General features: G+C 41.4%; 1 protein-coding gene across 4 annotated transcripts in view; it reads left to right on the top strand.

Moving 5' to 3' along the window:
• Nucleotides 1–13,126, top strand: part of SPSB4 (splA/ryanodine receptor domain and SOCS box containing 4) — a 161,765-nt gene that overhangs the window by 90,975 nt on the left and 57,664 nt on the right. For all 4 annotated transcript variants that reach the window (XM_027650703.1, XM_027650705.1, XM_027650704.1 and 1 more), the window contains one exon: nt 9,182–10,037. In XM_027650703.1, the coding sequence (XP_027506504.1) occupies nt 9,344–10,037 (694 nt within the window). In that variant the 5' untranslated portion in view covers nt 9,182–9,343. The remainder of the gene's footprint in view (nt 1–9,181; nt 10,038–13,126) is intronic.

Raw genomic sequence — 13,126 nt, forward strand, 5'->3', positions numbered from 1 at the left:
CACCCCAAGAGTCACATCATATGCCTGAAAGTATTGTCCAAATGCTTCCTGAACTCAGACAGCCTTGATGCTGTGACCGCTGCCCTGGGTAGCCTGTTCCAGTGCCCAACCGCCCTCTGGGTGAAAAACTTTTTTCTGATGTCCAACCTAAACCTCCCTCGGCTCAACTTCATGCTACTTCCTCGAGTCCTGGTGATCTTTCAAGTCCTTTCCAGCCCAAAGTATTCTATGATTCACCATTGCGAGACCCATTCTGGATTCTCACCAAGGTGTCCTTTGTCTCTTCAGGAGGAGTCATATTCTTGCCATGGGGACATAACTGTAAATCTTTTATTCTTTAAAGCCCTGTGGCCTTTCCCAGCCTCTCCTGGGTTACCAAGTGTCCTATTTCCTAAATTAATAGCAAACAGAAACAAAAATACTACTCTGTAAAATGGGAATGCTTTTATGTGTGTAAGGAAAATCAATTTTGTTGCTTAGAGCTCAGGCGGTTTGACTCTATGATATTACTTTCTCCATCATCCCCATTTGTCTGTGCAATTGTTCTCTGCTGACAGATGGGCTTTAGCAGAGGCGTGTGTTTAAAACAGATGAAATTCGTTGCTGTTGCTTAAAAAATATGAGTTTTTTTTGAGAAAACATTTATTTGTTTAACAGGAAGTTGGTTTGTCTTTTTGTTATCATTCCAAAGCTGAATGGAACTTCATTTGTCAGTGCACCTGGGAAATACAAAATCATCTATGTGATTTGATTTTATGATGATGCTTTCCTTAATGTATATGAAGTGTGTGTACTTAATTTCTGTTCTTTCAAAGAAGAAACTGCAGGACTGATGAAGCACTGCTTCCTAGTTTTGTGTCTTGTGGCTGATTTGACATGAAATCTTGAGGACACTTTGCTGCAGTCACAGCTTTGATTTGAGCTCATTCTGTTCAGAGTTTCTTGGCAAGATATGAACTTGCAGCCCAGCCTGGTCTTCCATGTGATCACTTCCAGGATGTCTGTCCTCTCCTGTAGGAACACAGTTGTCTTTGAGCCTGCTGCTGTTCTGTCAGATTTGGCTGATGTGGCTATTGACTGAAGTAGCCTGAAGAGGGGGAAGGGTGAGGAGGGATGCAGATGGTGTGATTGTGTAAGCCTATTTTCCTATTAAACAAAAGAATACGCTTTTGTTCAGGATCAAACTTGTTCTCATGTATTCATCTCCTACATGTTTGTGCAAGTACAATGGCTGGGTTCCCTCCAACCTTGCCCTCCCCCTCTCCCTGTGCAGCCCTGACTGGGGAAATGGGCCTGACCCCTGCATGCATTTGTGTCTTCCATACAACAAATCCCCCATGGTTTGTCCAAGACAGCCTTTTTTGGACATCTCTGCCACATCAGGCTGCTCAATTCACTGTAGGGGGAAGAATATCTTCAACTCTTGTCTGCTGTGCTTGGCCAGAGGCACAGTATGTTTATGTCACTGGAGTTTTGCAGCACTGTTGGAAGTATTAAAGTCATCCAGATCATATCAGGAGTAACTTCTAATGGGCTGGAACAGCAGGAACATCCAACGTGTTTGCTTCCTGCCCACCCACAGTGAGAGCATCTGACAGGTGTTGTCTGTACACTGCTGCTTCATCTAAATGAGAATTAAACAAAGTGAGGCTCGGATGCAAAAGAAGACCACAAAAGTATCCTGGTCATTCCAGAAGCATTGCAGATTTTCAGCTGTTAGGGAATGTCTTTTTATAAATGATACAGAGGCAAAGCACTAGAATCACCCACTGCAAAATGTACAGACAGGCCCTGTGAGGGTGGAGCTGACTCTTGTAGTGTCTGGCAAATCTACAGCAGCCTTGTGATGCTATAGATGCCTGCCGAGCTGCTACTAGTGGGTCTTCCTCCTTATCCCCATCCTTATCAGGATACTCCCCCTAGAAAACCAGTTGCAGGCCTTGGCTCCCTCATGATTTACGAAGACTCACCAGGCTTGGAAAACACTGACACAATCTAAGACTGAAGCTTGAGCCAAGGGGCCAGATTTTCACTACAACACATAATTACAGTTTCTCCAGTTTCAGTCAAGTTCTGGTGAATGACTGTGTCAAGCTGGAGGAGCTCTCGTCTGTCTGATCGTCACTTTCTACCATCTGCAGACCTTCCCTCATCTGCTCAGGGATCATCTCTGGCATGTTCCCTGGGATTCACGACTGGCTAGACTGAGGAATGATGCTTTCCAGGAGCATTTTTCTCATCTACAGCTTTCTAGCTTATTTCATTTTAAAGGCCAACTGGCTCCACTACACACTACAGCAAAGGGAACTGCAGCAAAAGAGAGGCAGTGGGAAGGTGTTCAGCTGCATTTCAAGGCCATCATTTAATGGATGTTCTGGTTTTGAAATTGAAGCTGTAGGGGTATTGATCCTCTACAAAGCTCTAGAGGTAAAATGTAAAATAAATTTAAAGAAAAAAAAAAGAGTGAGGCTGGTGAGAAGTAGTAATGACTAGAGAGAAATTGCAATATTAAAACTTAATTATTCCTTGGGCTTTAAATCTCACGTGGTCTGACACCTATTGGTATTACTTGGTGAAGCATGGCTGAGTAGAAATGTAAAATGCGAAGTGGAGCTGAAAACATAATTTTCAATTTCGTGCTAAGCCTTTTTTTGTGTTAATTTGCTCTTTTAACATAACCCTGACACTTGAATATTCAAAATGGCTTCATCAGCTGTTTGGGAAAGACAGGAAAGAAATATCCACTGTTACAGAAGAGTGGCTGAAGGGTGAAAGATGAATGATTTTGTGTCAGAGGAGTGAGGAAGATGTAAGCAGAAGCTCATGTCTGTACTGAATTCAGACACAAAGTTCAACTGTGCCCTTTAGGGCAGCTGGAAGTGGCTGGAAATTTGCTCCATGGTTTGGGCTGCTGCCTAAATAGATGGTTCTGCCTTTGAGCTTTTAATTTTTTTCTCTCTCTTTCCTTTTGCCAGAGCAAGTGTTTACATAATTGTCTGATATTCCAGATCAGAGGGTTTATGCACCTGAAAATAACCTGGCAAAATTAAATACTAGATTTTGCACACTTCGGTTTTCTGAGGCAGACCATCTCAAGGCTATTTTAATGTAGGTGGCTGAAGACAAAAGGAAGAGGTGGTAGAAAGGATGTAGCAGCTTGAACATCTGTAATTGTGGGATCACATAGGTATTCCTGTTAAATACCCTGAAAAGAAAATAACTGTTTCCTTGCAGGAACTTTAGAACTGAAGTGTTGCTGTTTTTAAAAGTACTTGCGTAGTAAAAAAGGCAATTTTTGTTGTATTATGTTACTATATTTGTTTTTCAGATTACATTGCTGTATTGTGAGAAGTCATTACGCAAAAAACCTGTTTACAGGCTTCAGATATTTTTTTTGTCATCTTTCATGCTTTTTCAGAATATAAGTGTCTGCATCTAAATCCACCTTTCAGTATGAAAGAGGTGAATTCCAGAAACACATGCAGAGACCAAAGGCATAAAACCAACCCCAAACCTCAAGTCAGCTCAGTTCCAAAGTACAGTAAATGGAAGTATTTAAAAATATACATTCCACTATATTCATTGCTACTCAAGATTCTTTCTGCATTCTTGATCATATGACTAAACTGCTTCTAAGTCGGGTGGTACAGATGGTGTGGTATTTCAGATTATTCTAATTCCAACCAGCTAAATGCACAGTCTTTTTTAATAACAAGCTTATGCTGAATTTTGAAACAATTACATTTTTGTAACATTACAAAACAAGTTACTCTTTACAGAGGAATGTCCTTGGGATTTTCAGGATTTGCATTCCTTTCAGGAATTGAAGAAGTCATGACTTACTGCTGCATTGTTCATCCCACATGTTAAATGTCATTCTCTAAGTGCGCATGCAACATAAAATCTCATCTGTAGCACAGGATAGCTTAGAATAGCCAAGCATTTTTGTCTGGTTGCATTGTTACTTCATATTCCCAATTTGACAAAGGAAACCAACATTGCTGATTTATTGCCCATTTTGAACAATGTTGGATACCAGGATCTATAGCTGAATCCAAGCTAGCCAGTCTTTATAAGGTGCCAAAAATGTGCTTAATTCATTGTCACCCTCAAAAGAGTGTTGTCATGGTTCTGTAGCTGTTTACACACTGGGAACAGAGTTATAGACACTGGGCCTTGTGCCTTTACATTGTGTGAGTGGAGGTTAAAGTCCTTGTCCTTGAACATACGAACTCCTCTTCATTGATTTGCCCAGCACAGCATAGCGGGTGGTTTTGTTCTTCCCATTCCTTCTGTAGAGACTTCAGCACTAGGCTTACATTCAGTGCTCAAACACTCAGGGTATCAGTTGTGTTCAGGCATCTGGGGAATGAACAGTTTTGGTACCCACAGAGGAGAGAGGCCTTGGTTCAGAGCCTCCTGTTGCCTCTGTCTTGGTATTCAGGGGTCCTTGCTGTCTGGTGACAAAGCCCAGGTTGGCAAGGAAGGTGACAGTGAGCTCTGACTGCAGGAAGGAAAAAAACTGATGAGGGCCAATAGCCAAAAGAGTGAGAACTGCTGTGTAGACATTGGAAATGCTGCTGGATGGAGGCATTGCTTTCCCTGCCTTTTCTGACAGACAGTGTCACCAACTGGTGTCATTAATTGGGACTCACCTGGCTGCTTCTCACTTTTTGGTAAGTGTCAATTTAGTAGGATTAACCTGAGCCTTAGCGTGTTCTTGATGTGGTTTTGAATTGTGTTTATGTGGTGACACGTCTTGTGCATGTTTTTCAAGCTTTCTGCACGTCTAGTTCATAATCCAGAGGGGAATACAACTATGAATGCTGAAAGCTGACTTTGCAGAAAGCATGTTTCTTTTATCAGAGTTATGTTCCACTTATGCCAACATACCAAACTGTTAAAAACGCACCCTATTTAATGACAGCAAAGTGATGTCCTAGCAAGCCTTTCTCTGGTAAGTATAATCCGTGTTTTTATTGTGAGTAATTTCCCAAAATATTTTGGCAGTCTGCATGGGGACACTGCTAAGCGACATTGACACACTTTTCCTGTTTGGAGTTGTCTTGTTCCTGTACAGTACATTTAGTCTAATCATCATATCCTGACAAAGCATGGCATGAATGTGAAACTGAGACAGAAATTATTTGGGTTATGAAAACAAACAGTCTTCTCAGCCAGAGATTTCCAGAGGCTGATTATTTTCCACAAAATATCTTTTATTATAGGGAAAACTGATGAAAATTTGTGTTTCAGTTGTAGTCACTAAACAGGTATAATGGAGAGCTGATATATTAAGCCAGATTGAAATATTTTCTTATTTTTTAACTCCTGTAGTGGTTTGAAATTACTGGAAGAGCAAAGATTTGGGAAAACCTTCAAAGCAAAACTATACAGTGAAAATTCATGTTCTTTGTATTTCTGAACTTTCCTGTGTCTAATGAGAAGACAGAGGCAAGGAAGTCTAGGTTTCTCTAAGAGGTGTAAGATTACAAAAAGTCACAGCAGTTGAATGACAGTGCTTTGGCAAGTTTTTATTAATTTGGGAGGTGGTAAGAAGGCTTTACAACCAAATATTTCTGTAAGTGGATTGAACAGTAACTGACCCTCTGTCCTTTTGGGTTGACCCACAACTTTTACCAGTCCTTTGTGATGTATCCATTCAGTCCTGCAGACAAGGAGCCAGTTCCAGGTTCTTTTGCCAGATGAAGTGTTAATCACTCTGCTTCCCATTGTGGGCACGAGCTCAGCTTTCCCAACAGCTGCTGGTGTGGGGCACTTGCACATCTCTGTGGGGAGAAGCTGGCTGGAAATTATCATAGTAGTGGTGAAAGTATGACTTTTCCGAGGCATCTACACTGCAAGTGTGTTTGTTACCTGTGGAAGTAGGGAGGGGGTGTTTGTTGGTGGGGACAGGCTGGGCCCTGTTAAGCTGTGCTCCTCCAGCAGCAGCTTCTGATGGAGTGAAGGTCAAGGTGATGCCTCTGCTGCTGTTCTCACCTCAGTGTGGACCTCTACCATCTCCTTGGTGTGGATGCACAAGATACAGGCAAGGAAAGGGAATAGATGGTGGCTTTGAGACAGGTTTTGCTCCTACAAGCACCCAAGGGGGCTGTTGTAGCTGCCAGAAGGACTTCGTGACATTACTGTTGCATGGGTTGTGAGCTGGGGCATGTGTTACAACCCCTCCCTGCCTCCTCCTATGAAGTTTTCATGTCAGCTACTACTAAGGTCCAGCAGTCAGAGCTGTTAGGTCACTGCCAGCATGGGGTGACAAATAATTAAATGTTACCTTGTTTTTTTTTTTATGTACTTGTTCAAGTCCTCTGATATTTGAATGAGGTTAGTATGGCTATAGTTGGCCTTCTGGCAGAAGCTGAGAACTACCAGCTACACAGGACTAGGATGCAAGAGAGTATAATATGGTGTGTAGGAGGAGGTATTTAATGAAAGGTGCCTTTTGAGTTGTACTGGTGCTTAGGAACTGCTGCATCTTGAATGTATCACTCACTAACTGTAAGATTTTTTCACTGTTGTTCCATCCTATGTCCATGCACAGCTATTTGGCAAAATGATATATCATATAATTAATTTATGTGGTAATGTCTGTTTATGACCAAAGACCTAATATTGTAAGATACAGTTTCAAACCAAAGTACTTACTGATCAGATCCCAGAGTAAGGACACGGGTGTGTGTATCAAGATACTCATAATGCTGCATTTTACTCCTCTGAATTACTGATCTATCTATTAGTAGCATATTTATGTTACAGTTTGGGGCACGTGAGAAGAATGTCAGTGGCTTGCCAAGTGAGTCAATTCAGTGTTTATAATTTCTTGGTGATCTGCCAGGTAAATGTCTGTCCAAGTTTAGTTCCTCATGTGATCAGGAAGTGATACAGGAGGAATGCACTGAGGACTTCCCCGGCCGTCTCCCTTCAGCACCCTGACAGGAATGTGGCAGTTGTCTTGTACTTTAAAGAGGAAATTTTCAAAGGCATGCAGAACTAAATCTCATGTAGAAATCACTGAGGTTCCCTTTAAGTGTCTGATGTTTTCCCTTTTCATTTCCTTTCAAGCTCAAATAATCACCTTTTTAAAAGCAACTACCCAATCCCTGAGCACGTGTCCTCGTAGGAAAGCTTGCTTACCTGATAACATTTACTCCCTATTGCTTCCCTGTGTATATTTTAGTGTCACTATTTAATTTTCCCTGTGGAATAAAGTATTGAACTTGCTTCAATGGGCTGAATTGGAATCGTACCTTTGAAACAATCTACGAGTGCTTCTGCAGTACTGGAAATGGCAAACATCAACTTAAATATAATTATTGCTTATAGTTTCAGATTCCTTTTTACGTGGTTTGGAAAGAAGTAAGTGGGATCATTCAAGTTGATCTCACGTGGAAATTTCTGGGAATTGTTGTGCATCTTCCTGCAAATGTGACATGAGGGGCTTGGAAGCTTATGTTTATTTTTTAATTTTCAAATATTAAAATTAGGTGCAACGATTTGTTTTTTTCATGCTCAAGTGTGTACATATACCCATGTGGGACCAGCAACCAGAAAATAATATTTTCATACAGTAACTTAACTGTCATGTGATTTTGAAAAATCAACTTTTTACTTTTTTTACTTTTTTGAAAGAAAACTTTCACATAACATAGATGTGGTTTCATCTGCATTTAATACATGCAGAAAACATTACGTGGTGTTTGCCATTGTAAATAATGTAAGGATTTAATTAACTTCTCAAACACAGTTGGATGGTAAATTTTAAGGGTTTTTTTCCTAGACTTCTCTTTTTATTTCCTTCTATTGTGAATACGTTTCTCATCTTCTTTCAGAAAAGATATTTGGAATGAGACAGTGTGTCTGGGGTGGAAGTTCTTTAAAAGGAAGAACGTGGACTTGTGACTTACAAAGTAAAGATTTTTTTTTTGCAGGACATCGGTGCCCATCTGCTGTTTGGTACTTTATGACAACCATCACCTAGGCTCTTCAGCCTCTTGAGAGTCTGGAGATTTTGTGCTTCTTCAAACACTTCATCACTGTCAGTAAATAAACAGAGTGGGTCTACTTGGCTATATTTGAGCATTTCTGGACTTGGCACTTGTTTTGCTAAAAGAAATATGTCTGCTGGTGCAGATACTTTATTTGATCCCATGTCAATCACCTATTTGAGTTTATAGGATTTTATCTTAATTTTTATTCCTTTAGTACTTTTAGAGGTCCTTGGTTTGCCTTTGCGCTCTATGTGAGTTCTAAAATGTGAATAAATTTAACTTATCCAGGTTGCAACGTATCTTTCTTGGGTGCTTTTTTACCATGTTCATCTATGGAAGCAAAGAAACAATACATTTGAAAATCATTTATTTCCCTTAATGTGTCTTACTGTGTTCCAGCCCTTCTCATTAGATGAATGCTAAAATATAGAAACTGTTGATTAGCCTGCTGCCCATTAGCATGAGGAACATCCCTGTTAGAACCATCTGCCAAAGAACTGAAACTGCCGTTCTTCACTTGTCCTTCCATGGCTCCTCTTCCTCATTCCCTCTCTTTTTATTTTTTTAAGCTCCTTTATAAAAAAAACCCCTAAAGATGAATTTTGGTTTGGGTTTTTTTTCCCCCTTTTATTTAAGGCCAGGGTAAGTTAAAAAGAAACATTTAAATTTTGCAGCCATTTGCTTTTCGCTGCATTTGTTTTAATAAGGGCAGAGAAGCTGAAGCCTCTGTCGCCAGGGCCCAGGGAAGAGAACGCCTGGAAATAAAAGGAGATTGTGACACTGCGTGTTTCTGAGGCCATGGAACAAAAGCTTAAGTGAAAGTGAAGCTACTGCTGAACATAAAGTTTATCACTGTTGCTGGGGAATAGTGTCTGCCTGCTTCAGGCCCGCTGTGAACTTGGCCAGACAAAATAGGTGGAAGGGCAGAAGGTGGGGAATGTCTGCATCCTATTATGAATTGGAGGAAATGACTGTCTGCGCTCCGTGCACTGGTGGGCTCCGCATCCTGCTGGCAGACTGGTGAGCGCTGTGGGACACTGAACCAGGAGTGGGGAATTGTCAGCTCTGGGGTTTAAAATAACTACTAGGGATGAGAAGAAGCTCCTTAAAAACATACCATGGGTTTTCTGTTGGCTTTCTTAAACTAACTGGAAACTTTCTGCTTTTTTTTCCAGGGGCATTTTTCTTGGAAAACATTGCTGCTAAAAAGCTCCAAACAGGAGGAGTAAATCGAGTCAGCTTGTCAGACCACTGGCTCAGTGTAACGGTGCTTTCATGAGGTAACGTTGGGCCAAAGTCAACTTTTCTTTTCTCCTTTGTAAACCTGCAGCCAAGCAATGGGCCAGAAAATCTCAGGGAGCATAAAGTCTGTGGATGTGAGGGAGCCCCCTTATAGACCTGTCAAACGAGAGCTGAGAGGCCCGGATTTTTGCAAGCCAGCGCGCCTGGACATGCTGTTGGATATGCCCCCTGCCAAGCTGGAGGTCCAGTACAAACACGCTTGGAACAACGAAGATCGCTCCTTAAATATATTTGTAAAGGAAGACGATAAACTGACTTTTCACAGACACCCGGTTGCACAAAGCACGGATTGTATCCGGGGCAAAGTCGGCTACACGAGGGGCCTCCATGTCTGGCAGATCCACTGGCCCACGAGGCAGCGGGGAACTCACGCCGTGGTGGGCGTCTCCACGGCTGAAGCCCCGCTGCACTCGGTGGGATACACGTCCTTGGTCGGTAGCAACAGTGAGTCGTGGGGCTGGGATCTGGGGCGCAACAAACTCTACCACAACTGTAAAAACCAGCCTGGCGTCACATATCCTGTCTTTTTGGAACCAGATGAGTCTTTTGTACTCCCAGACTCGTTACTGGTGGTTTTGGATATGGATGAAGGGACGCTTAGCTTCATGGTGGATGGACAGTATCTTGGAGTGGCCTTCAGGGGACTAAAAGGGAAAAAACTTTACCCCATAGTCAGTGCAGTTTGGGGGCACTGTGAAATTACAATGAGATACATCAACGGACTTGACCGTAAGTGTTACTGAATTTCTTCATTACCCTGTCTTTCAACTTTTCTCATGTAGGAGTTTTTCTTTTATCCTGTTGCTGTGGACAGTGTGTTGGGGGGAGCAGACTGTTCACTGTGAGTAAACTGCATCCTGTCTGACTCAAAACTAATATATCTCAGTTGTATCTTGTAATGATGGTGTGGATTGTATCAAAATATCTTCCTTTTTGGCAAACAGAGTTGCAAGAAATCTGTGTCCAAGGAAAGTGAACAGGCTGAGAAAAAGATACTGAGAAACTTTCTGGGTATATTTAACAGTAAAACTCTTGTTTACTGGAGGATATGTTTTAAATCTGTGGTTTCCAAATAGGATTTGTGGATCCCGTAAAAATTTCCTGTAGTAGTGGAAACTCTTACATGGTGTTCATAAACATACTTGAATGCTGGCCAGTAGGCTTGCTTTCTGTAGTTGCCTTCCCAGGACCCTCAGAAGCAGCTGTGGATCCCCAAGAATCTGGGAGCTCAGGTCAAATACTGCTTTCAGCAGTTTTTCTGAAAGAGAGCTCTGTTCCTTAGTTCATTTCAGGAGGTACTCTCTCAGGGTATTTTCTTCTCCAGCAATCCGTGTTTTTGGATAAGCAAGCATGAGCTATTTCTGATCTAAAAGGGTAATATCACATCAAATTGATACGTAGTAAGGAGCAGCATGTTGCTGCTGTGACCTTGGAGTAGTGGCCTGCCAGAAGATGAGTTGCAGAACTGGGTCTTGTCCAGTTCTTGTCCCTGCTCAGGAAGACGAGTGCTCTGCCAGGGCCAAACGCAGCACAGTGCACTCGGGCAAACCCAGTTATTTATCATCAGCGTCTTGGCTGCTGGGTGTTTGGGGAATGGAAAGCTGGACAAGGTATTAAGTGGAACTTTGTTCTTGTTTAAGACTGTATTATCTGAGCTGTAGGGGGAACTACAAATATAAATATGTAGATTTACAAAAAATGGACAACTGGGCAAAATTTTAATGTTTTTTGGCTTTTTGAATGGGACTTGGTCTTGTAAAAAGAGAACACACCTGCCTTTCAATGAGTGATTTCTAAAAGAATTCACTAGTCTTTTTAGTAAGGATGCAGTGGTCTAATTTTTTTTTTGTCAAAAACTAATTCTCTGCTCATTAGTCTTACATCTGACATACCAAGCAGAAACATAATTAAATAATTTGACCCTGTTTAAGATTATCTTTTCATAAACATCTGTACCATGCACTGGGGGAAAGACTTTTTATCCACAGAAGCCCTGCATGTTATTACAGCTAGATGCTAAATGGCAGCTTCCCAAGTGCTTTCATACAGGGGAATATCCGAGGATTGTAAGTATTTTGCAATTACTCAGACACTGCAGTGTGATGTGCTGACAATCTTTTCTTTGGATGGTGGGGGAGAGAGACTTTTTTGCCAGCTGAATATTTGTTTGCAAAACCAGTTTTTATAATACTGTGAATATCAGCCAAACTAAGCTCAGCTTGGTCCACCACGTCCACACAGGATTCTGCATTCGTTTTGTAGCCTGTAGGGCTGCTCAAGGGAGCTTTAGAAAGATGAAAACACAGGAGAGGATGTGAATGAGTTTGGTAGAAATTATAAAAGGGGCTAAGTAGAGAAGGGATAGCTGTGGTCTGTGTGATGACAGAGAGAAAGATTCCCATCTGGTTTCTTGTGGGATAATTTTGTTGGAAGAGGCGGGATAGCTTCCTAAACTATCCCTGAGAAAGTCAAAGTCTCTATTTTTTTTAAACACATCAAGTCCAATGCTTCATATTTTTTTTTTTTTTGAAATCCAGTCTCCAGAAAAATCCAGTCTGGGTTTTCCCCCATTCCATACTCTGGAAAGTCCAGTCCGGGTTTTCCCCCATTTTCGGCAGAAATCCATAAAACCGGAACCCGTGGATAAAAGTAAACTTGTAAACACAACTTTTATGTAGGCCTGAGTGTTAATCTGATCACGTGAAAAGGAAGTTTAAAGCCACTTCGCCGGGGGGCATTTTGACATCCTGGAGTCACATCATTTGTTATCATGTGTTCACTGATCCATTACTGTCCTGCAACAAAAACAAGATTCAAGAAACCAAATTAGCTTGTTTAACTGGTGCTCCAAAGCAAACACTGTCTCTTCTCTGCTGAAGGTATTTCTATCCAGCCTGCCCTTGTGTAACTGTGAATTTAGTCATGGTACTCTTCATGTTTGCTCTCACTGCACTTTTAATTACAGGTTTTTATAATTGCTTGTTCTTGTGAAAATTGGAGTAGATATTGAAGAACATTTGTGTTCACAAATTTAAATACATTTGAAAATACTTTTGTGTGAGGGAGTTGTTATTGTTTGATTCCTTTTTAACCTTACCAGTTATCTTTTTTCAATCTTTCCCTGCCCCCCTCTTCCCTGGAAGTATCTCATAGCTCTGAGTGCAGCTTTTAGCAGATCTGGCCATAGGGTCTTAGCTGTTTTTGGAACTGCTGTCAAGCAGTGCCTTGTAACTTGCTATTTAGTGATTGATTGTTGCTGCTCAGAATGCATACCACAGCTTGTGATGGCTGTTTGTGAGGTGTGTCCTACAGAGCAAATGGAGACCTCAACGGCAGGGATTTTTAGTGTTTTCAATACTTGCCGCTTAAATAGAAGACCTCTGAATACTTTAAAGGGCCATGTATTTCAGTTGCCTGGCAAAGAGTGAAAGGCTTACAGGAATGGAAGAGTGAAAGGCTCAAATGATGGGCTTGTGCAGCTGCAATGAACTCAAACATATGTCATAGTAGTAGAGAGATGATGCAGACTTTGAAGTGTCTTAATTACTGCATAGATGGCAGATTCACAGAAGGATAAGGCTGCAGGTCAAAGATCAAGAACCTGTGTGCCCTCTGATCTCTGGATATTGCTCCTAGAATAATGCTGTAGTTAAAATAAATTGTGGTTCTTCCAACTGCATCTGATACCCAGAGTATTCTGCCTCAGAAACGACTTTGAGCATCACATGGTGATGTTCTGTGACTCTCACAAGATGGTTTTTTTGCTCACATTTGAGAGACTTGGAGTTGCACATATTTGACAGGGTTTGGGAGGGAAG

Source organism: Corapipo altera, unplaced genomic scaffold (assembly GCF_003945725.1).
Source record: "Corapipo altera isolate COAL_440 unplaced genomic scaffold, ASM394572v1 54, whole genome shotgun sequence".
Lineage (NCBI taxonomy): Eukaryota > Metazoa > Chordata > Aves > Passeriformes > Pipridae > Corapipo > Corapipo altera.